Source organism: Zootoca vivipara, chromosome 9, assembly GCF_965207765.1.
Source record: "Zootoca vivipara chromosome 9, rZooViv2.hap1.1, whole genome shotgun sequence".
Taxonomy (NCBI): Eukaryota; Metazoa; Chordata; class Lepidosauria; order Squamata; family Lacertidae; genus Zootoca; species Zootoca vivipara.
Genome location: NC_142592.1, coordinates 2165562 through 2190881, shown reverse-complemented (window position 1 = coordinate 2190881; position 25320 = coordinate 2165562). Strand labels below are relative to the sequence as shown.

At 44.5% G+C, this 25320-nt stretch overlaps 1 protein-coding gene across 1 annotated transcript in view; it reads left to right on the top strand.

Annotated features, from left to right (window-relative positions):
• Positions 1 to 24826, top strand: part of LMNTD1 (lamin tail domain containing 1) — a 152256-nt gene extending 127430 nt beyond the window's left edge. The window contains exon 12 of the mRNA XM_088652314.1: positions 24629 to 24826. Coding sequence (XP_088508440.1) covers positions 24629 to 24763 — 135 coding nt within the window. The 3' untranslated portion in view covers positions 24764 to 24826. The remainder of the gene's footprint in view (positions 1 to 24628) is intronic.
• Positions 24827 to 25320: the final 494 nt, after the last annotated feature.

Below are 25320 nucleotides of genomic sequence, written 5' to 3'. Positions count from 1 at the left end.
CCTCGCTAGACAAATTCATTTTATGAAAAATCCGTCTAGCGAATCACGGTTTCCCATAGGAATGCATTGAAATTCAATTAATGCGTTCCTATGGGCAAAAAAACATTCAAAAAAATTCAATGCATTCCTATGGGATTCACTAGACGAATTTTTCGTTATAAGAAAAGACCCATGGAACGAATTAAATTCGTCTAGCGAGGCACCACTGTATGCCTTTTAGTTAGGACACATCCACATTAAATCTCTCCTCCACAGCTGCTTTAGAACAGCTGCGTATGTTTGGTGGAGTCAGCACTTAGTGCTCCATTTTGAGGTTTTATCGCTGGGAAGTTAGTGACTCAGCTTCTCTCAAAACATTCCTAGCAATATATGAATAGCTGTGTCCCTCCCTCATGCGAACCTGCTGTTTAAAATAGTCACTTAAGCTATCAGTTAAAATGGAGGAGCAAAAGGGATTTGAATTATTATAAACATGGAACAACAGTGAATATAAGTTGAGGGCAAGGCTCCCCTAAAATCTCTGGATTCAGTAAAGGGGTTAGAAGTTAAGCAAACCTCACAATTCCTGGCTTTAGTAAATGTTGGTGTTTGATCAATGGATTTAGCAATGTAAAAAAATAGGCTAGGCTTTGTTTTCCTAACCAGGCAATTGCCTGGGGATGGGCCATTATGAAACAAAGGCAGAGTCAGTAACCCATCAGGAAAGCCATCAACAAGGAAGACTTTCTGCTGGACAAAGAGGGGGGAGACCCTGCCCTGAGCACTGGGTAAGCAACAAAAGACCATTCTAGAGTTGGGAGGGGAAAGCTTCCACAACTGCAGTGGACAATGAGGTAAGCGAACAGGGAAAAGTGTTCCCTTTGGTAAGCTGGAAGGGGGGGGGAGACTGGGCATGAGGTAGGCAGTCTGTCTTATGCAGCAGAGAAGTTCAGACATGATGTTTGAGGTCTCTTGGAATCTGAGCAATGGGAGGAACAGGACCCTCTTGGGCTGTGAATGCTATCAACTTTCCCCATCTAGACACAGGTTGTATATATGTGTAACTATATCATAAAGACACCACAGTCTCCGTTGTGCCTTATTGTCCCCAAAAGGAATACAGACCTGGCAAGCGTGCCTGGTACCCCTGGAATCTCACATTGCTTGGAGATTGGGGTGGCGGTAATACATATTGAAAATAGACAGCCATATATACAAAATTCTCCAACTCTATATTTTCTTCTCCTTTAATATCACATTTTATTTTCAGTACAGTGAGCGTATAATATTAATTACTTCAGTACTTCATATCCATCTTGCACTTTGGTCATTTAGACAATGAATGAGACTACATGTTTTGCGTCTTCCCTTCCACAGTTGACCAAATCATTAATGATGTCTATTTGTTTGCACTTGTGCAATGGCACCGCCAGCCTCACTTCTCCACCTCCAGCCCTCTGTGCTCCTCCCCCAAATATTTTGGGTTTTTTTGGGGGGGGCTATCCTGCCGCTGTTGACTGCTCTGAGATTACTGCCGCCACTCTGCTGCCACTGCCGTAAAGCAATTGGCAGCACTCCTGCAGGCTCTCCCATGGCACCATGCCAGAATCTCTCAGTCTCAAGGAGGCTTTTCCTCAGAGGGGGGCTGTTTGAACAAGGTGACAGTCAGAGATTGCATATGCCACCTGCTGCTTTGGAACAGGAAACAGTACTAAACACTTATTATAAAGTGAAACAGTTTACTAAACTTTAACTACTGATGCCCTCTCAACCACAGTGCCTCAGTCTGGAAGGACCCTTTGCTCCCTAGGGTCCTTCTCCTGGCCTGCTCACCCACAGAAGAGGGAGCAGGAGCTGAAAGTCAATGTGAGGGGTGGCATTGGGCAGCAGGTGCAACTTTGCCTCAGGGAAAGAATGCCTTGTGCCCCCTGTGTGTCTGGTTAAAGTTGAAGAACATAAGAAGAGCCTGCTGGATCAGGCCACCAACCCAGGATCCTGTTCTCACAGTCTCCACCCAGGAAATGACTATGGGATAAACTTGCCTGTTGGGGAATAGATAGAAGGCTTCTGTGGCTTATCTCCCAACTTCATACCAGGTCCGTGGCCAGGGTGAGATTAACCCCTGCTGGCAACCTAACTAACCCAGTGCCAGTAAATATTTAAAGGGAGTACGGCAGGGTTGTATTTTAGCGCCACTTCTTTTTAACTTATTTTTTTTTATAATAATTTTTATTAATTTTTTATAGGAACAGAACATACAAAACATACAAAATAAACTCTGTCCCTTCATTTTCCCTCCACCCACAAGACCACTTCTGTCACCAGTGATACCCATGGGCATTGGGAAAAAAAGGGGTCCATTTTAAGCTGGGTTTGACCTCCCCCCTCCCTCCTCCCCCCTCATCCCCCCCCTGCCACTGAGAGGACAGAGGCGGAGGAGCTCTGAGGTTTGGTTTACCCCCCAGCTAATTCTTCAACATAACACTCTACTTAACAACAAAACAACAGATAGAAAAAAAAGAAAAGGAAAAGGAAAAAGAAAAAAGAAAAAATATAAATTCCCAGATCTTATTTTCTTAACAGTTTGTTTGCGGCTTCCACGATTCTCTTCCTCCTGGATTTCCTAACTTCTTTAATTGATTATGGCGGGTTTTCTATTCTAATTCAAAATCTTATTCTTCTCATATTAACTTGATCCTCCTCCTTCTTCATGCTGCCCCCCCTCCGAGTCCCCTCCTGCCACTGGGGTAACCCGAGGGGTTCAGCAGTCAAAAGGTTCCATTTTTGTGTCAGGGTTTCCTTCCACCCCTCAGGGGCGTAGCCAGGATCAAAACTAAGGGGGGGGCAAGCCATGGTCGTTCAGGGGCGGGGCCAAGGCACAGAAGGGGGGGCCACGAAGTGGGCGGGGCTAAAGGGCCAGCGGGCCTGATGACATCGTGGCGGTGGCAGCAGCGGCCACCTTGTGCTTCTGGGGCTGGCAGCGTTGGCGGCTACCCTGCTTGGCTGGAGAGGACGGGAGTGGCAGGGCGGGCGAGGGCGAGGCAAGACACGGCCGCAGCCACGACGGCTCCAAGGCGTTGCTGCATATCAGCATAATATTTCAACCGTGGTTCAAGCCCCACCTTAGGGGAAAAAATCCTGCATTGCAGGGGGTTGGACTAGATGACCCTTGTGGTCCCTTCCAACTACAATTCTATGATTCTATTGATATATTACCATAGCATATGCATCATTCTGCTTTCTTGAATTGTCCTACTCCTAGGCATAGCATCCAACTCCTAGAGGCCTAGGTGCCCCCCCCCCAATTACTGGTAAATACCGTATTTGAAAGAGTCATCCCCCCCATGTCGATGGGCTTTCTATGTGGGGCTTATCTGCCCCCCCCCCGTATTTTATTAAGGATGGAAGAGGGAGGGAAGGAAGGAAGAAATAGAGAGAGAGATAACTTATATTTGTGGGTGTCTCTGGATGACGCTGTGATGCTGGAACTCTGCAGCAAGAGGACAGGAGGGTCGGGCAGGCGAGAGGGGGTGGAAGGGTGGGCGAGGGCGGGGCAAGGCATGGCCGCAGCCACGACAGCTCCGAGGCATTGCTGCATATCAGCATAATATTTCAACCATGGTTCAAGCCCCACCTTAGGAAAAAAATCCTGCATTGCAGCGGGTTGGACTAGATGACCCTTGTGGTCCCTTCTGACTACAATTCTACGATTCTATTGATATATTACCATACCATATGCATTGTTCTGCTTTCTTGAATTGTCCTACTCCTAGGCATAGCAGCCAACTCCTAGAGGCCTAGGTGCCTCTCCCCCCCCCAATTACTGGTAAATACCGTATTTGAAAGAGTCATCCCCCCATGTTGATGGGCTTTCTATGTGGGGCTTATCTGCCCCCCCCGTATTTTATTAAGGATGGAAGAGGGAGGGAAGGAAGAAATAGAGAGAGAGAGAGAGAGAGAGAGAGAGGGATAACTCATATTTGTGGGTGCCTCTGGGTGACGCTGTGATGCTGGATGTACAGGAGCCTTGTAAGCAGCTTTCTCTCTGCTTGATTTACAGCAGGCACGTCCAACAGGTAGATTGTGATCTACCAGTAGATCACTGGATGTCTGTGGTAGATCACTGGTAGGTCACTGGCACCCCTAAAAAAAGCTCACCCAAAATTTTCCTCCTCCCTCAAAAAAGTTGAACTATGACCTGAAGCCCTAAACAAAAATGGGCCTCCCTCCCTCCTAAAAGAAGCTCAACAAGTTTGACCTAAACCCCAAAAAACAGGGCTTCCCTTCCTTTAAAAAAAACTCAACAGCTTTGACCTGAACCCCCCAAAAGGGGGTAGTTCACCCCCAGTTTTAAACTCTGAGTAGATCAGAGTCTCTTGGGAGGTGGCCACCCCTGATTTACAGTATACAGATGCAGGAGGAGGGGCAGACTGGAACACCAATGCTTTTTATAAACATCACTGTGTCTGTCAAAGCTACAGCCTCCCCCCTTTCTTATTCACTTCTTTTTAGCCTTGCAGAGCCACCTTAGTCAAATTGAATCCTCTGAGTCTGCACCCTCATTAAATCGCCAATAGAACTCTTAATGCTCCTGAATGCTCATTAACAACTCCCACTTAAGAACAATAGGGTGAAATGGTCAGCTATCGAATCTTGCCTGGGGATATATGCTCCATGGTCTTAACTGCTTAACTACTGGTAGCCACTTTGCTTTATTTATTTGATGTGTTTTTGTTACTGCTGTGTCCCCCCCCCCCCAGCAAGCGGAGACTTAGCTGCTCTTGCTAAAGCAAAGCCCTTTCCACTTCAGTTTTTGGAGGGGAAAAGTGCTGGTTATGGTCTGTAAAATACATTAATTTTTTTGCTTCTAGGGGGGCAGCTGCCCCCTCCTGCCCCCCCTGCCTACGCCCATGCCACCCCTCCCTCTCCCCTCAAAACACCCCCTGCCACTGGATGCAAAGAGTAAAGAGAGGGAGACAGGCAGTTCTCTACCCAAACACCTCTCTGATCACCAAAAATATTAAAAACAAACTCTAACATATTTCCTCAGCCATTCTTATACTCCCTCCAGAAAACTCTTAACCCTAAACTTTTAAAACTCTCTCCTTCCCCCTCCCAATGTCTTTTCCCCCAATTGGATCAGCATATCCTTTAGCAGGCCAAGATTCAGAAACCGTTATTCATCAACCCCAAAAAAAGAAACCTTAAACTAAAATTTTCACCCCACACCAGTTCTTTCCCACTTCCACTTCCAGGCCTTTGCTCCCCCCTCTTCCTGCCTAACCCTCCCCTCACTAACACCACTCCACAATTCAGTCCCTCCAGGATTTTCATTTCCATCAATCTTCTCTTCACTTTGCTTCTCCTTGTCGGTCTCGTCTCCTTGTTCAGATCTTTGTTTTTCATCATCCAACACATATATTTTTTGGTCCAAATCAGTCTCCAAATTGTCATCAAATTGTTGCTCCTCACACACAGTCTCAGAATCAAAATTGTCCTCTAAATCTTGATCTTGCACCTCATTCTCCATTACTGTTGGATTCAAACATTGCCATTCCTTATAAATATCTTCCCATATTTGTAGATAGTTCAGCACAGCCTCCTGGAAGGCTCGAGAAAACTTTGTTTTCATACTTCACTTAACCACAGGCAGACCAGAGATGAGGGCCAAAGGGTACTGGAAAATTCCTCTCTACCACGTTGTCGGCTCCATCTTGGCTGATCTTCTCCTTTGTCTTTAACTTCATCACAATTCAAATTTGAATTCCAATTAAATTACTTCTGAATCCTCTTCAATCAGTTTTTACAATCCACAACAGTAAAATCGATTTTCTTAATCCTTTTAGCAATTTGACAGCTTTTGACAGCTGTCAAAACGTCTTCCCCCTTGTTACTGCTGAACCTCAAGGGGTATCGACAGGGAAGGTTTGGAAAAGTCTTTCTTTCTCTCGGGTCCACAATCTAGAAAAAAAAACTTTTCCCCTTTCGGCTTGAGCATATTTAATGCGCCTCCCGATTGACCATTTGGAAGAGATCGGCTTCCGTTGTTTTGAAATCTCTTCCTATCTTCAAAATTGAAATTTTTAAAGTCCAAATAAAGATTTGACTTACTTTATAAAGTCTTTTATTTTCTTGGAAGAATCCGCCGCTTGCAGGCTGAGGACTCGGAGCTTCACTTCAAGGAGGTAAGATGAAACCCAAAAATGGCTCCCGCGACTCCACTCCGCTGGCTCTCGATCGCTCTACGGAGCTCTCGGGCTGGCTCTCGATCGCTCTACGGAGCTCTCGGGCAGCGGAGGAATCGCGTCCGGAGCAAACAGCTGGGCGCTATGTCACCAGGACTCTCTACCCGGTGTTTTTTCGGGGAGTCCACTCGCTCTGTGGACTTCCCCCCCTCCACGAAGCCAGGGACTTCGGAGCGCGAAGTCCCTGCGTCCTTCTTCACCAGCGTGACGGACCGGAAGCCCAACTTATTTATCAGCGATATGAGGAACCCATTAGCCGACTCACAAAAATTTATCCACGCCCCTCGTATAGCAGATTATCATTGTCCATTACTTCTCTACGCAGATGATGCGGTGCTACTCCAGAGTGGGTTTAAGGAGGGCACTAAAGATTTTTGTGACTTATTGCCATTTTAATCATCTATCAACCACACCAAGTCCAAAGTACTAATATTTTCAAGGAGTCAAAAACTTTATTCATGGAAACTGGTGGGTACGAAAATCAAACAAGTACATAAATGTAAATATCTAGGAATTTATTTTCAGTATAATTTAGGGTGGAAAGCGCAAGTTGAATACCTTCAAAACAAGACAAAAGCCCTATCGCACTCCCTCCTCCATTTTTTCTATTCTGAGGGGGCCTTATTCATCCCTGCGGCCTTGAAAGTGTATAGTATTAAAGTGATGGCTACAATGGCCTATGCTGCCCCTTTATCTCTCACCTTTAGAGTCGCTTCAAAGCCAATTCTTACGCCGACTTCTAAAATTACCAACATGCGTAAGTAATGCTGCTATTCGCTTAGAAATAACTCAGTGGAGTTAGTTTTATGGAGGCGAGTTTTGATTTATTGGATATCCCTATGGCATAAACTCCCGAACCACTATCTCATTCAATGCATGTGGCGGGATGACTTCACAAATTTGTGGTCAGGAAAAATCCATGCCAAATTGCTGTCCTATGAGATCTCGCCCACTGAATTGCTCAAACTGGATCTAAATGTGGCAAAAAGGTGTATGAATCAAAGGCTGGATGATGCGGAGTTATACAAAAAATTTTAGCTGGTGGTGGAGTCTGCTCGCCGTTAAATATCGGCATAACCCCTATTTACCGTGCTCCGTCCTATTTAACATCTCTTACGGCCGCGTCTCACCGATATGCCTTCATTAAAGCTAGGTTCAATGTTTTTCCAACAAACGTGCTGAGACATAGATTTACTATGGCCAAGTCTCTTCAATGTGTGCTTGTGAAATGAAATCAACTGAATCTCTACACCATGTTATGTTTATCTGCCCTATGTACAGTTCAGCTCGTGCTAGTATACTAAACTCCATAATCCAGCCTATGGCTGACAAACCAGTTGACCTACAGCTTGCCTGGGTTCTTCAAGATGTGGATCCTTATGTTACTCTACAGGTTGCTAAATTCCTAACAGCCGTCCTCTCATACAAGAGACGGAATGGAATGTTAGCTGATTATTGATAGTTATAATTTTCTAAAATGACATCAGATATTGATTTTAGCGTAGTGCCTAAATTTTAATCTTAATCTTTTCTTTTTTGAATTGTTAATATTTGTTAATATTTGTCCTTGTGAATTGTGTTATATTATTTGTGGCTTGTATGAGTCCGCTGTTTTATTTGATTTGTTGTGTTGTGTTGTGTTTTATGATGGGCGTAAAGCCGAATACAGTAAATATCTTTGCTGAGTGTCCACCCAGATGCCTGCGGGATACCCAAAAGCAGGATCTGAGCACAAGAGCTTCTGGTATTCAGAAGCATTGCTGCCTCCAAGAGCATTGCCTCTACAATTGGGGGAGGCAGAGCCTAACCTCCCTCGTGCCTAGCAGCCACTGACAGCCTTATCCTCAATGGATTTGTCTAATTCTGTTTTAAAGCTCTCCAAGTTGATGGCCATCACTGCCTCCTGTGGGAGTGAGTTCCATAGTTTAACTATCCAACTGTTTAACATGTTGGATTAACCCAGAGCTTTCCAAACCTTTAATGTTGGGGACACACTTTTTAGACATGCATCATTTCACGACACGGTAATTCAGTTTTACTAGCAAACCGGAGGTTAAACTGACCACTTTTGAGCCACAGGAGAAGTGTGATGCCAACACACTAATGTGTCACAACACACAGTTTGGAAAGGTCTGGATTAAACCCTTAATGAAGGCCCAGGGTGTCTGTTGCTCCTTGAAGTGTCACCTTAAACTAAAGACAGACTTATCATCCAACATAGCATGGAGGATGCACAGTAGATGAAACAGTGGAGGGGGAAGGGCCTCTAGTGGAAACTGTTCTCCATTTGGCATTTCTTCCTGCTTTATTATGTCTAAATCAGGACCAGCTTGAGCCTCACATCTGTTCTTCAGAATGCTTTCTAAAAAGGTGGAGATGTTATTTTTCTATAGCAGATCAGAACCAGATCTCCACACCAACAGATGACAGATCTACCAACAGTTGTTGAATAATGATGTAGCTCCACTGATTTTCATTAGCTAGGATTTCTGAACCAAGTTTTTGAGGGCTGTTACAGTTGTTTGACTGTATTGGATTGCTCAAGGACTTGCTCCAAGTTCTGTGATCCTTTGAAAAGCATTTGCAAATGCAATAGATTAATTATTTGAAGGAGCAGGCAAAGCCAGATAAGTTGGCTGGAAGCACCTTTGAGGAAAAGTTAATTATGTGTTGAGGGGATATATTCTTGGCAGGATAAAGGGAAAGTAGACTGGATCAAACTGAAGACTAAAGGCCAATTACTTTTTATTCATTTTAATCAGGTGGTAAAGTGGTTAATGTGTAGTGAAAGGACAAGATCTGGTTCTGAGGAACATGTGGGAAGGCAAATGTCAAATTCTGCTACCAGCAGTGAGGTAGGAATGGGAAGCTGCATTGCCCCAAGTCAGATGTTTGGCTGGTCTAGCTCAGAATTCTCTCAGGGATAGCACCAGCTAGCGACCAAGTGGGATACTGGCTGAGGGCCCCAAAGACTCAGAAGGTCCTTCAGGAGCCTAACCTGGCTGTGCTGCCAATTAGTGCCCTCCGCATTGGAGAAGCATTTTATCAGTGGGTGGGTGGTTCTGCTGCTTTTGAACAGTAGCACATCATAGAATTGTAGATCTGGAAGTCTGAGGGTTATCTAGTCCAACCCCCTGCACTGCAGGAATCTCAACTAGATCATATTAGACAGGTGGCCTTCCAGCCTCTGCTTAGAAATCTCCAAGGAAGGCAAGTCAACCACCACTTGTGAGAGTCTGTTTCACTGTTGAACAGCTATTGCTGTCAGAAATGTTTTCCTGATCTTTAGTCGGAATCGCCTTTCTTGTAACTTGAAGCCATGGGTCCAGGTCCCACCCTCAAGAACAGGAGAAAACAAGCTTGATTGCTCCCTCCTCCATGTGACAGCCCTTTAGATATTTGAAGATGGGTATCCTATTGTCATGACTAAGGTATTTGAGGGCAGAAACTGAAAAGTGCTGGAAGAATCTGGAAGGTTCATATTGTTTTTGACTAACTCAGGGTCACATGGAGGCAGGAGAGATAAATTCCTGGGCTCAGTGAGCTGCTTTATCTCTCTTGGCTCTCTCTTTGCTTTTTTTCTCTGCTTGTACATTGCATGGAACAAAGTTTTTGCCTCAGTAAAGTTTTGCTTTTACTGTGGATCTTTGACTCTTTGTGGTTCCTTTTTATTTACTGCAAGACACTACTGTTCATCACCTATCTCCTCTCCATCTCCTCTTTACCAGACTAAAGATACCCAGCTACCTCAACCATTCCTCGTAAGGCTTGGCTTCCAGGCTCTTCGTCATCTTGGTAGCCGTCCTCTGCACGTAGGTTTAGAGAAAATCTATAACAATACTAAAAAAAAAAAGTTAATTGTTTTTGCTGTCCATTGCTCCCATCAGCAACTGGGCGAGAGCAAATTTGAAATGGTGAACCACTTGCATCACAAACAGACCCAACCACCAGTCCTGCAACACCACTCACCTCAGAGGGAGGGGTGCTTTAAGCACCATTGAGCTCAGTGGGATTTAAGTAAACAAAGAGTGCACTGGAATGTAAACAATGAATAAGGGTTTGGTACATGTGCTCCCCATGGTCCTCATGGCTGATTTATGATTTGAGCAAGACCAAAGAGCTAACTGGAAATTGTTACAGTATCCCAGGTGACCAAGAATCTAATGGGATATCTAAGGGCTTATTTGTGCAATACACAAGCTCTACGGAAAGCACTTATCTGCCCAGGATATCATGCAGCCTAGATTTTTTATTTTTTAATGAGTTCTGAATTTGAACCCATACTCTGGTCCTTTCATGCAAAGTTTGCAAACTATGTGGCTTTTCTCTGGGCTGCTTATTGTTGGTGGGTGACTGTGGTATGCAGAAAGTGTCACTTCATGGGTTGAATGAACTGCAAAGCAAGTGCTTTTGTATGTTTTGTGTTTCCTATAAGTCAGTCCTAAATATTGATTCTGCCTTTTAAAATAATGTTTCTTAGTGTTCTGAGCATCTATGTCTGAAGAGAGAGAGAAAATATATAATTTGTAAAGCTTGAAACACTACTAAACAGTCAGTCCACTCAGTAAGAATGAGCTGTGATCTTTTAAAATTCTTATTTCAGGTACTATGTAGTCTTTCTTTCTTTCTTTCTTTCTTTCTTTCTTTCTTTCTTTCTTTCTTTCTTTCTTCATTGGCAATCACTCATAGCCAAGTAAGATTGTCTTCCATGAACGCAGTTTTAACCGTGTTAGTGATGGTGGAGGCCAATTCTGGATCCACACGTTCTTCCACAGTGAGGACATAGGTTTCCAGGTGGGAATTGATCATGGTGAGGATTTGCCAAACATGCTTTCCTCTTGGCATGTTTCTCCCTTTTGTCTGGAGTTTGAGTGTCTTTACCTTTTTCCTATGTAGTATACTGTACCGTCCTAGCTGATTTATTTACTTAGTGGTGCGCCACTTTCGATGCGCCAAGAGAAGCAGCACTTCAGGGCCTTTCAGCTATATTATTCAAGGGTAATTTAGTGTTACTGCCTCTGGTTGAGTTGAGAAGCTTAATATTTCATCAGTTAGATGAAAAGCTCTCTACTTTTCAAACAAAAAAAGGAGGAGGAGGATGAAGAGAAGGGGAATAAAGAAACCAAGAGACCAAACTGGTTTGTCAAGTGTTCCTGGCTTGTTGTTGTTGTTGTTTAGTCGTTTAGTCGTGTCCGACTCTTCGTGACCCCATGGACCATAGCACGCCAGGCACTCCTGTCTTGCACTGCCTTCCGCAGTTTGGTCAAACTCATGTTCGTAGCTTCGAGAACACTGTCCAACCATCTTGTCCTCTGTCGTCCCCTTCTCCTAGTGCCCTCCATCTTTCCCAACATCAGGGTCTTTTCCAAGGATTCTTCTCTTCTCATGAGGTGGCCAAAGTATTGGAGCCTCAGCTTCACGATCTGTCCTTCCAGGGAGCACTCAGGGCTGATTTCCTTAAGAATGGATAGGTTTGATCTTCTTGCAGTCCATGGGACTCTCAAGAGTCTCCTCCAGCACCATAATTCAAAAGCATCAATTCTTCGGCGATCAGCCTTCTTTATGGTCCAGCTCTCACTTCCATACATCACTACTGGGAAAACCATAGCTTTAACTATACGGACCTTTGTCGGCAAGGTGATGTCTCTGCTTTTTAAGATGCTGTCTAGGTTTGTCATTGCTTTTCTCCCAAGAAGCAGGCGTCTTTTAATTTCGTGACTGCTGTCACCATCTGCAGTGATCAAGGAGCCCAAGAAGGTAAAATCTCTCACTGCCTCCATTTCTTCCCCTTCTATTTGCCAGGAGGTGATGGGACCAGTGGCCATGATCTTGGTTTTTTTGATGTTGTTCCTGGCTAGCTGAGGATAAACAATACGTGATGCTTGTTGTATAGCTCCATCCTTAAGGGCAGGTGTTTTGATTTTCCTGCTTGGCAGGGGCTTGGACTGGATGGCCCTTGTGGTCTCTTCCAACTCTACGATTCTATGATTCTATGATTCTATGATTCACAAATACCCTATGTGTGGCCTCCAAAACAGATTGGGACCACGGCATGGGGGAAGGGGAAAAGGGGTTTTCAACACACTCCATGCTGTAGGACCCAGACCAGATCGACCTTCGCTCACTGCCTCATCTGCATTGCCAGAAAAGGTTTCAGACATTTTTAAAAGCACATTGGAGAAAACAAATTTACCTCATCCCAGAGTAGTTTGAGATAGAGTAGGACGTGCAGACTGTGAGTCTGTGTTCCAGAAGGGGGTTCTGTATGGGCTTAAGACGGATAGAGTTAGAGCCCTACAGATTCCCAGACTATCCCTGTATCTTTAACCTCTTAAGCCGACCGCTGTATCTTATAGAATCATAGAATTGTAGAGTTGGAAGGGATCCCAATGGTCATCTAGTCCAATCCGCTGCAATGCGGGAATCTCAGCTAAAGCATCCATGACAGATATGGACACTCAACCTCTGCTTAAAAACCTCCAATAAAGGAGAGTCCACAGCCTCCCAGGGGAGACTATTTCACTGTTGAACAGCTCTGTCAGAAAGTTTTTCCGGATGTTTAGTCAGAATCTCCTTTCTTGTAACTTGGTTTGAGCCCTACCCTCCAGAGCAGGAGAAAACAAGCATGCTCCCTCCTCTATGTGACAGCCAGGCTAAACATACCCAGCTCCTTTAACCGTTCCACATGAGGCTTGGCTCCTAGAACCTTGATCATCTTAGTTGCCATTCTCTGCATGTGTTCTAGCTTGTCAACATCCTTCTTAAATTATAGTGTCCAGAATTGGACACAGTATTCCAGGCAGGGTCTGACCAAGACAGAATAGAGTGGCACTATTATTTCCTTTGATATGGACATTATGCTTCTGTTGATGAAGCCTATAACAGCATTAACTTTTTTGCTGCTGCATCACACCGTAGACTCACCTTAAGCTTGTGGTCCACCAAGACCCCTAGATCCTTTTCACGTGTACTGCTGGTTCAAACACTGAATCTGAGTTACTAGTAGTGACAGCTTTTGCAAACTCTCTGGGAAATCGCTTTGGCAGTTTTCCCTTGGTGGTTCTCTCAGATCTATGCAAAACTCTGGGTTCCTTTGGGTCTGGTTCCTCCTCCTTGGAAGAATGGTGACCCGCTGTAGACAAAGGTTGTACACTTACACCAGTGTCTGACTCACCTGTCTGTTTAACTGAGGCTTTTGTACCCTGAGAATCTGTGTCAGTGTCAGACTCCTCACTAACGCTAGAATCATCAGTAATAACAGAAGCTGCCTCCTTCTTAACTAGTTTTGCATTATCATCATCAGAAATGGGGTAACACTGAAAAATACCAACTTTGTCCCATTTTGGGTTACAATCCATACTTCTGGTCAACTTAATTGCTTTTGTGTCTATCATTAGCACATAATATGAACCTGTTTCATAACCTATAAAAATGCCATGTTGACCACATTTACTCAGTTTGACATTCTGCAGAGTGTGCACCCACACTTCTGACCCAATTTTTTTGAAATGTTTCACAAACGGTTTTTTTCTGAACAGCATTTCATACAGGGTGCAATTACTGGCTGATTGATACCTGTGGTTATAAACATAAATGAAACATGATAGAGCTTCACCCCAAAAAGGGTTGGGTAGGCCTGAATAGTGCAACAGAGTTTTAATACCTTGTTGCAAGGTCTGGTTTACTCTTTCACACAAACCATTCATCCATGGAGATCTGGGTGTGGCAGTCATGTGCTCTATGCCCTGTTCAGTGAGAAAGTTCTCAAATTGTTCTGAACAAAATTCTCCACCCCTATTTGCTGAAACCTTGAAAAGGCTTCAGACTTCTTCTGTAGTACATAAACCCAAACATATCTGGAACAGGAATCTATCAGAACCATAAAGTAACATGAGCTTCCTCTAGAGAGTGCTAGAGGTTCAACTAAATCTGCATGTACCACTTCAAAAGGTTTCTTTACTCCTCTCCCAGATTTTGCACCTTTGAGAGCTTGTCTAATTTTGTTCTCTGCACAGGAGACACATTTCATATGATAAGGACACTTTTGGACTTTCATGCCCTCAACCATATTTTGCATATAGCTGATAGTAATTGAGCTGAAATATACTCTGAGTCCTGTAGTGATTTCATGCTCGTTATTGCAGCTTGTAAAACAGTGAATGAAACTTTCCCCAATGTCTGCTATATATACATTATTTACACAATGGGCCCTGCGTGATTGGCTAATTCTGGGCTGCTCCTGTAGGCCAATCAGGTTGCGGATTCACTTCCTCCAGAAGCCTGATTGGCTACTCCTGCAGGCCAATCAAGTTGCTGATTCACTTCATCGAGGAGCCTGATTGGCTGCTCCTGCAGGCCAATTAGGTCGCTGATTCACTTCCACCTGGAGCTGGATTGGGTGCATTCTGGATCCTATTGTTCTAGAATTCAGCTCAGAACATAACATGAGTAGTTACAAATTTGCATGAACATCTATCACTTTTGCTCTACTACCGTGTTTCTCCTAAAATAAGACGTGCCTCTAAAATAAGCCATGGCACGATTTTTGAAAGGAAAAAAAAATAAGACATCCCCCAAAAATAAGACGTGTTGGGGGTATTGTCTCTCCCGGGTCCTGCTGGGTCTCGCTGAGTCGCTCCGCAGCGCTTTGCCCCACAGCGAGCCCTTCAAGGCGCCGCCGCTGGCCACCAGGTGCTGCTGCGGATGCGACGTCGGCTCCTCCTTCCGCCGGCCACCGCTCATTATCCTCTTCCGCCGCCGGTCGGGGCTCGAGCGGGAGCCGACAAAGACAGGCGCGCTGCCGCCTCCCTCCCTCCCCGCCGGGCCGCTGCTGGGTTGGAGCTCGAGCGGGAGCCGGCAAAGACAGGCGCGCCGCCGCCGCCTCCCTCCCTTCCCGCCGGGCCGCTGCTGGGTCGGGGCTCGAGCGGGAGCCGGCAAAGACAGGCGCGCGCTGCTGTCTTTGCCGGCTCCCGCTCGAGCACCGACCCAGCAGCGGCCCGGCGGGGAGGGAGGGAGGCGGTGGCGGTGCGCCTGTCTTTGCCGGCGCCCGTTCGAGCCCCGACCCAGCAGCGGCCCGGCGGGAAGGGAGGGAGGCGGCGGCGGCGCGCCTGTCATTGCCGGCTCCCGCTCGAGCCCCGACCCAGCAGCGGCCTGGCGGGGAGGGAGGGAGGCGGCGGCGGCCGAAAAGGACAATGAGCGGCGGCCAGCGGAAGGAGGAGCCGACATCGCATCCGCAGCAGCACCTGGTGGCCAACGGCGGTGGCGGCGGTGGCGGCGGTGGCGGCGCCTTGAAGGGCTCGCTGTGGGGCAAAGCGCTGCGGAGCGTTCCGCCTGGGAGGACGTCGGCTGCGGCAGCGGCGGGCCGAGCCTCCCAGGGTAGTAGCTTAAAAAAAAAAAGACATCCCCTGAAAATAAGCCATGTTGTGTTTTTTGGGCAGAAAAATAAATATAAGACGTGTCTTATTTTAGGAGAAACACGGTAGATCTGTCTATGGGAACAAAACTGGAGAGAACTGAGACCTGCCTGTCTAGGATTACAGTAGAGGGAAGACAGAAAGGAGTTGGTGCAGAAGACTGGTTAAGAACTACCCCATTTTGCAAGAGTGCTGCATGCTCTGCTGACACCAAGTGTGCAAAGTGCTTTGAGTGTTCAGGAAAGAATGCTGTCAGTATTAAGCATTGATTCAGTATTAAGAATTGATGCTTGATTGTGTGGGCTGCAGAGTCAAATTAAGTGACCGGCTTTTTGAGGCAGGAGAGTAACTTCCAGACAGCGGCAGAGGAAGCCACTCGGGCGCCTAGTATGGCACAGCCAGGGGTGGGGCAAGCCACCCATAGGGGTGGGATGCACCACAGGGCCTCTGGAGTCTGCCTGCCTCCTCCCACTCAGCTGCCCTACAGCTGGGGGGAAGGCAGCGGGCGGACTGTTTGGGCAGCGTGGAGCCTGCAGCACCCAAGCCACAATGTCTCTCCCAGGAGAGATACATGGCTCAGGCGCACTGCAGGCCCCGAGGTGAGTGCCGCCCAGCATTTTCTCACCCCTTTCAGTGGTGACATGGGGGGCAGCCCACCCACCCACCACACCCCTTTCCTTGGCCCCTGCTTCCAGAAGCACTCTTGTTTTGCAAAAGTGTGGTGCTGTGCCCTCATCCCGATATGGGACACTTGGAATTCCTGGTTCCAGCAGCTCAGTGCCTCCTTCCTGCTAATGGTGTTATATATATTTATATCACAGGCAAGGCCAGGAGTATTACGAATCCCAGGGTCCTTCCTCCCACTGCGTGATCAGCACAGACTCGGCTTACAGATCTTACGTTCAGTTCAGAATCTGTCTTTCTACCCCCCAACACCACGGCCTCCGCCATTTGCAGCGTGGTGATATTAACAGTAAGGTCAGACTACTATGCTTGTTTCTTGGTATGCTACTTCAGGGATAAGATTAACAGCAATATTTGATTGCAGTAGTGACACTCCATTCCATCTTCAGACTATTTCATAAGGTCCAGTAGATACAGAGAAGAAACTTGAAACAGCCCACCAAATGTGGCACCTAGAGGGATTCATCACATGAATTAATTTTTAAATCTTTCCTTCCTATATTTATATACCACTTATTGATAAACAGGGCTGCCTCCAGGTTTCTGGAGACCCTTGGGCACATGATATCATTGGGCCAATGGACCCCTTGTTTTCCTCAAGCCACCTCCTCTCCTACCTCTTTGGTCACTCTTTCCAAGTAAAACAAATCTTGAGCACTATGGCAACCCCCCATTGTCAAAGAAAAACACGACAAAATGCTGAGCATTGCTGTATACATGCCTTATTGCCACTATGAACATTGTACATAGAGCAATATACACTCATACCCCGACATCCGAATGTTTCGACCTCCGAAGTCGACAACCCCGGAAGTCTTTTCACCGTGCGGTCGCCGCATGCGCAGAAGCGCGAAACCACGCTTTGTGCATGCACAGAACGGGCGCTTCGACAACCGAAGTCTTCGACTTATGAAGACGGCCGCAGAACAGATCGTCTTTGTAAGTCGAGGTACCACTGTATAGTGTGCATTGAACTTGTAAAGTGTTGCTGATCTCTTCCCACTTCCCAATATTTTTAAACAAGAAATGGGTCATAATATGAATGAATGTTAGGCTGCAGCAAATTTATATCCCAAGATAAAGGTACTGAGATTTAAATTATTATCAGTGTGTGCCTTGCAATTGTAACTTCTTGTCCCACATAGAGATTTCTCAGGAGACAGAAGAGGTGATCAGGCACTCCCATTTCTTTAAGAACTTGCCATAGTTTGCAGTGGTTGACACAGTCAAATGCTTTTGCATAGTCAATGAAGCAGAAGTAGATGTTTTTCTGGAACTCTCTAGCTCTGCAATTTGGTCTCTGGTTCCTCTGCTCCTTCGAAATCAAGCCTGCACTTCTGGGAGTTCTCAATCCACATTCTGCTTAAGCCTGCCTTGTAGAATTTTAAGCATAACCTTGCTAGCGTGTGAAATGAGCGCAATTGTGCGGTAGTTGGAGCATTCTTTGTCACTGCCCTTCTTTGGGATTGGGGTGTGCCTGTAGACTGGCCACTGATGAGTTTTCCAAACTTGCTGGCATATTGAGTGTAGCACCTTGACAGCATCATCTTTTAAAATTTTAAATAGTTCAGCTGTAATATCATCACTTCCACTGGCCTTGTTATTAGCAGTGCTTTCTAAGGCCCATTTGACGTCACTCTCCAGGATGTCTGGCTCAAGGTAGGGCAACCACACTACCTAGGGTGTACGAGACCTCCATATCTTTCTGGTATAATTCCTCTGTGTATTCTTGACACCTCTACTTGATGTCTTCTGCTTCTGTTAGGTCCTTTCCACTTTTGTCCTTTATTATGGTAATCTTTGTACGAAATGTTCCTTTCATATCTCCAATTTTCTTGAACAGATATCTGGTTTTTCCCAGTCTGTTGTTTTCCTCTATTTCTTTGCATTGCTTGTTTAAGAAGGCCCTCTTGTCTCTCCTTGCTAATTTTTGGGAATCTGCATTCAATTTCCTGTATCTTTCACTATCTCCCTTGCATTTTGCTTGCCTTCTCTCCCCCGCTATTTGTAAGGCCTCGTTGGACAGCCACTTTGCTTTCTTGCATTTCCTTTTCATTGGGATGGTTTTCCTTGCTGCCTCCTGTATAATGTTATGAGCCTCCATCCATAGTTCTTCAGGCACTCTGTCCACCAAATCTAAATCCTTAAAGCTGTTCCTCACTTCCACTGTGTATTCAAAAGGGATTTGATTTAGATTGTGTCTTACTGGCCCAGTGGTTTTTCCTACTTTCTTCAGTTTAAGCTGGAATTTTGCTATAAGAAGCTGATGATCTGAGTTACAGTCAGCTCCAGGTCTTGTATTTGCTGACTGTATAGAGCTTCTCCATCTTTGGCTGCAGAGAATATAATCAATCTGATTTTGATGCTTCCCATCTGGTGATGTCCATGTGTAGAGTCGTCTCTTGTGTTGTTGGAAAAGAGTCTTTGTGATGACCAGCTTGTTCTCTTGACAGAACTCTATTAGCCTTTGCCCTGCTTCATTTTGAACTCCAAGGCCAAACTTGCCAGTTCTTCCTTTTATCTCTTGACTCCCTACTTTAGCATTCCAATCCCCTGTAATGAGAAGAACATCCTTCTTTGGTGTCATTTCTAAAAGGTGTTGTAAGTCTTCATAGAATTTCACTTTCTTCAGCACTGGTAGTTGGTGCATAAACTTGGATTACTGTGATGTTAAAAGGTCTGCCTTGAAGTCGTATCGAGATCATTCTATCAGTTTTGAGGTTGCATCCCAGTACTGCTTTTGCCACTCTTTTGTTGACTATGAGGGCCACTCCATTTCTTCTACGGGATTCTTGCCCACAGTAGAGATATGATGGTGATCCGAACTGAATTCACCCATTCCCGTCCATTTTAGTTCACTGATGTCCAGGATGTCAATATTTATTCTTGCCATCTCATTTTTGACCACATCCAGCTCACCAAGCTTCATGGTTCTTACATTCCAGGTTCCTATGCAATATTTTTCTTTACAGCATTGGACTTTCCTTTCGCTTCCAGGCATATCCGCAACTGAGCGACCTTTCGGCTTTGGCCCAGCCGTTTCATCAACTCTGAATCTACTTGTCCTCTGCTCTTCCTCCCTAGCATGTTGGACGCCTTCCGACCTGAGGGGCTCCTCTTCCAGTGTCATAATTTTTATATGCCTGTTGTCTTTGTCCATGGAGTTTTCTTGGCAGGGATACTGGAGTGGCTTGCCAGTTCCTTCTCCAGGTGGATCAGGTTTAGTCAAAACTCTCCACTATGACCTGTCCATCTTGGGTGGCCCTGCACGGCATAGCTCATAGCTTCTCTGAGTTATTCAAGCCCCTTCACCACAACAAGGCAGTGATCCATGAAGGATAGTCATTGTTAAATCAAATTACACGGCGTCTTGGCTTGATAAGTTTTATCTGGTGGGTCATGTTGTCCCAGTGTAGGTCACATCAAAATCATCAACACAATTTCTTATTTAAGGTTCTCTTTAAGAGAACAAGGAGTGTGTGGGTGGAGAGAGAAAGAGAATATAATAGAATACTTTATTGTCATAGTACAACGAAATCGAATGCCATCCCATAAAAAAAAACAAAATAAAAACACAATTACAGCCACACACACACACACACACACACACACACACACACACCCATCACAACTCCTGGGATCATATTATTTAGTTACAGCATTTAAGATGGTTATAGCTCTTGGATAGAAACTGCTTTTTAATCTATTTGTTCTTGGTTTAATTGTTGTTGTTATCAACTATAAAAAGTAAATGTGGCCCAGTCTTGCAAGTTGGAAGTAAGGGTAGATGGTCCTGGTCTGAAAATACTGATGAATGCAGAACTAGAAGATATATTTTTTATAATGTTTGTGTATCTTAGGTCAGTGCTTTGAAGACTTTCTGCATTCAGGCCCCATCTGTGCTCTACATTTAAAGCGGTATCATACTACTTTAAACAGTCATGGCTTCTCCCAAGGAGTCATGGGAAGTGTCATTTGTTAAGGGCCCTGAGATTTGTTAGGAGACCCTTCTTCCCCTCACAGAGCTACAATTAGCAAAGTGGCTTAAAAGTCAATCCCTCTTCCCAGGGAACTCTGAAGATTGTAGCTCTATGAGGGGAAGGGTCTCTCCTTGCAATTCTCAGCTCCCTTGACAAACCACAGTCCCCAGGATTCCTTGGGAGAAACCTTGATGATATAAAGTAGTATAATACTGCTCTAAATGTATAGAGCAGATGGGGCCTGGGGGAAGCCTTTCCACATGAACTTGCATTTCTGCTATGGAACCCCAAAGATTTTAGGTCATCTACTTGGGTACTGGCTAGGTGTGCTGTGCCTCAGCCTTCATGATTGTTTCGGAAACTGAGAATGTGCCCTAAAAGCATGTTGGGGAAAATTGGAAGATGCCTTTCATGGAAACTTCTCTGCCACTGCAAATCCTTGCACTGGGGAAAATGTCTGAATAAATGTAAGGTTCCCTAGGACACAGCTTGAAAAATACTGTTTTAAATCATCTTGATTGCTCTATCACCAGTTGTTGGTATATGTGTTGTTTTGTTGTTGTCTGCAACATGAAAATAAACTTTTTAAAAAGGGGAGGAAAAAGACTCTTAGAGCAGCCCTTGCCAACTTGGCCCCTTCCAGATGTTTTGGACTATAACTCCAAACTCCCATGTTGGCTGATGGGAGTTGTAGTTCAAAGCATCTAGAGGACACAAATGTGGCAAAAGCTGTCTTAGAAAAACAGGCTTTCAAGATTGCTCTTATTACCCCTTGTACGGCTAAGTAGAGCAAACTTGAGATGCATTGCAAGGAGTCAGGTATGCACATGCACACATACTGTGTTGCCAGGAATAAACTTCTCTGTCCTTCTCCATAAAATGGATTGAGACACTCCCTCCACACACATTGCATCCATCGTAATAGCAGCACTACTATTATAATTGGAAAACAGCAGAGTGCAACATGAATGGCATCCAAAACCTCACTGAAAGAATCCTATGGACTTTGGTAAACATTGGCTTGTTCCCCATTTCGTTTCTCTCTCTCTCTCTTTCTTTCTAAAAGTGTTCCAGATCAATAGAAGGTCATAACGGCCTGGTTGGATGCCAAGTGGTAACACATCTGGCAGGGGGGTGCTTTAAAAGAAGAACGATCCCAATGTTAACAATGCATTTAGGAAGGTGTTATGTATTGGTGTATATAGTTTTCCCTCAGGTTCTTGGCAGTTGTTTTAGGAGGGAACTTTGAAGTATGTTTTGTTCCATTGTTTGAGCCAGCCTCTATAAAAGCAGGCCAGCTTGGCAATCTGTTCAGTCCTGTTCCAGCCTCCAAATAAAATGCAGCTTTTGATGAATCGTTGTGTTGTCTACTCAATATTTAATAGAAGGGGTTGAGAAAAAGCTTAATAATAATTTCCACCCTTCATCAGAGTATCTCAAATGATTGCAATCCTTAATTAAGATCTAGAAACACATCTGAGTTGGTTATTTTAAAATTAGGGCAGAGAAAATTGCTTGGCAAAGGTCATAGTAAAATAAAGTCAGTGCTAGTTAATGTTATGCCTTCCTGCTCTGTTGCAGCAATTTAGTTTAAACTCATTCAAAATATAGGGAAATATTTTTCTTCTAATTCTGTTCTGATGGCCTGCACTTCTGAGGCATAATCTAGAATCCATCTCCCATATTAGCAGATATATTTTACATCAAGTATAAATGTATTTTTCTCTTTATTACTTACAGAGAACAATAGACGTAGCTGTGGAAATTTAGGGCACTCTTTAGAGGCTAGCCACTCTTTATGTGAAAGTCTTGGATAAAAATAGCTTTAGTTCCATTGTCAGAAAGACCATATCACAGAGACATCTTCAGCACTACACTACAGTTGTATGCATGCTTAAGGTGAGAGTAAAGCTCCATTAATTCCCCAGGACTGAGTAAACATGCAGAGGATCAGGGTGCCCAAATTAGTCATGCATTCTGGCATAGTTTTTGTGATAGGACAAATTTTCAAATATACCCTTGGAAACATTTTCAAGAATTCGGAAGAGTGAATAATACTAACGTCTGGATGTTTAATAAAAAAATTCCTTCAGTAGCACCTTAAAGACCAACTAAGTTTTTATTTTGGTATGAGCTTTTGTGTGCATGCACACTTCATCAGATACACTTGAAACAGAAGTCAGACCCTATCTGAAGAAGTGTGCATGCACACAAAAGCTCATACCAAAATAAAAACTTAGTTGGTCTTTAAGGTGCTACTGAAGGAATTTTTTTATTTTGCTTCGACTACGTCAGACCAACACGGCTACCTACCTGTCTGGATGTTTGTCTGTTTCAACTAGAAAGACAGTTCCTGCGTGTTCTCCTTCCCTGGCATCATCTTCCGTCTCAGTGATGGGGAACATGTGACCTTCCAGATGGTGTTGAACTCCATTTCCCATCAGCCCCAGCCAGCATGGCCTACGGTCAGGGATGATGCAAATGTATGGAACGCCACAGGTTCCCAATTTGTGTTCTTCCCATTTTGTGTACTGTCTTGAACAGAACATGAATGAAGGTGAGACTGTAGAAATGAATGGATAGCTAGTAAAAGTCTTGGCAAGGCCACTTGGAAAGAAAAATGGTTTCACTTACTATTTGTTGCAGCTGGATTTCAGTAAGTGGTGGTTCTGATGCTTGGAACTCTTTAACAATGCTATCTCATATACTATAACATAACATCACAATACCACACATAACACGTAAGAGTAGACTTTTCTTTGGCTCTATGGGACAACATATAACATCTGAAGTAAGAGTCATCTGTGTTGGCACAGAGATAAACCTCCTTTCCAAAAAAGGAGGTCACCATAGGTAAAGGTAAAGGGACCCCTGACCATTAGGTCCAGTCGTGACCGACTCTGGGGTTGCGGTGCTCATCTCGCTTTATTGGCCGAGGGAGCCAGCGTACAGCTCCCAGGTCATGTGGCCAGCATGATTAAGCCATTTCTGGCAAACCAGAGCAGCACACAGAAATGCCGTTTACCTTCCCGCTGGAGCGGTACCTATTTATCTACTTGCACTTTGATGTGCTTTCGAACTGCTAGGTGGGCAGGAGCTGGGACCGAGCAATGGGGGGATTTGAACCACCAACCTTCTGATCGGCAAGCCCTAGGCTCTGTGGTTTAACTATGAGGTCACCATAGTTAAGGCTTAACCCAGAGCTTTCCAAACATTACATGTTGGTGACACACTTTTTAGGCATGCATTATTTCGTGACACAGTAATTCAGTTTTACTAGCAAACCGGAGGTTCAACTAACCCCTTTCCAGCCCCAGGAGGAGCGCAGGGAGCATTCGAGTGACACACCTACACACTGTGGCTGACACACTAACACATTGCGACACACAGTTTGGAAAGCTCTGCTTTAACCTCTACTCAGTGTTCTTTGAGTGCACCCTTTCACTTCCTTGCATATGAAAGCCTGTTCCTAACAAGCAGGTGGCATGTTTAGCCTGGAGAAGAGAAGGTTAAGGGGTGATATGATAGCCATGTTCAAATATATAAAAGGATGTCATATATAGGAGGGAGAAAGGTTGTTTTCTGCTGCTTCAGAGAAGCGGACACAGAGCAATGGATTCAAACTACAAGAAAGAAGATTCCACCTAAACATTAGGAAGAACTTCCTGACAGTAAGAGCTGTTCAGCAGTGGAATTTGCTACCAAGGAGTGTGGTGGAGTCTCCTTCTTTGGAGGTCTTTAAGTAGAGGCTTGACAGCCATTTGTCAGGAATGCTTTGATAGTGTTTCCTGCTTGGCAGGGGGTTGGACTGGATGGCCCTTGTGGTCTCTTACAACTCTATGATTCTATGATTTTATGATTTCTAAGTGATATTTTACTAGCTCCAAGAACAAAAAGTTGAAGCAGTTGTTTGGGGTGCTGTTTTGAATCTTACAAAGCATTTGACTTTCACAAGCCCATCATTACCTCTTCAGGAGGAGCCTGTGATATCTGTGTGTGAACCTGTTTGTAACTACGACTGAGTTAAGATCATTGCATCTTATAAGACACTTATCTCAGTTCCCAACCAACAGGTGTACATTGGTTTGAACACCACAATCCAAATTAATTCAAAGGGGCACAGGAAGAGAGAACATATTGTATACCACAGGAAACAAGAGGATCTCTCACCCACCCCAACACTTCTAGGTTGTCAATTAACTAAGGAAGAATTAAGTTCAAGTAAGCTAACTGTTGAATTTTAGCAGCTGAATTACAGTCCTTTTTGCTTATTCTGTCTGTAATACTTACTATCTTTTGGGGTTTTTGTTTTCTTTTTTCTTCACAGCCTAATTTAGGTGGAGAGATTTATATAGGTTCAGCTGCACCCATCGGCTCTGCTTTACAGAAGTATTTTGCTCATTCATCTTGCAACTTCAGGCTCCTGGCCCAGACGCCTCTTACTCCCATTAACTTCCTCTAGCATCTCACAAAGGATCAATGAATAGAACTGGGTTATTTTCAAAATACAGTGCAGCAAAAATGGTTTTGTGATTCATTGCTCTGGGAATAAGGCAGCTTGGATGTTCAGGGCCACTCTATACTAGATGCTTGATTTCTCTGTAGACCTCCATGGATCTGAAAGTTAGCTTTGCTAGCTCCTCATCATTGTAGATGTTTCAGTCACATGTAAGACAATATATGAACCTAGAAGTTGGCATCCCATTGACCACTGTGGGTCCCTAGCAATACTTTTGGTTTAAGGTTACAGCCATACATTACCACTTATCACTAAGTTTTTATTTTGGTATGAGCTTTCGTGTGCATGCACACTTCTTCAGATACACATGAAACAGAAGTCAGACCCTATCTGAAGAAGTGTGCATGCACACAAAAGCTCATACCAAAATAAAAACTTAGTTGGTCTTTAAGGTGCTACTGAAGGAATTTTTTTATTTTGCTTCAACTCAGACCAACAAGGCTACCTACCTGTAACTAGGAAAATATAAGTAAAGTGCCATTTGTTCAAATATTACTATG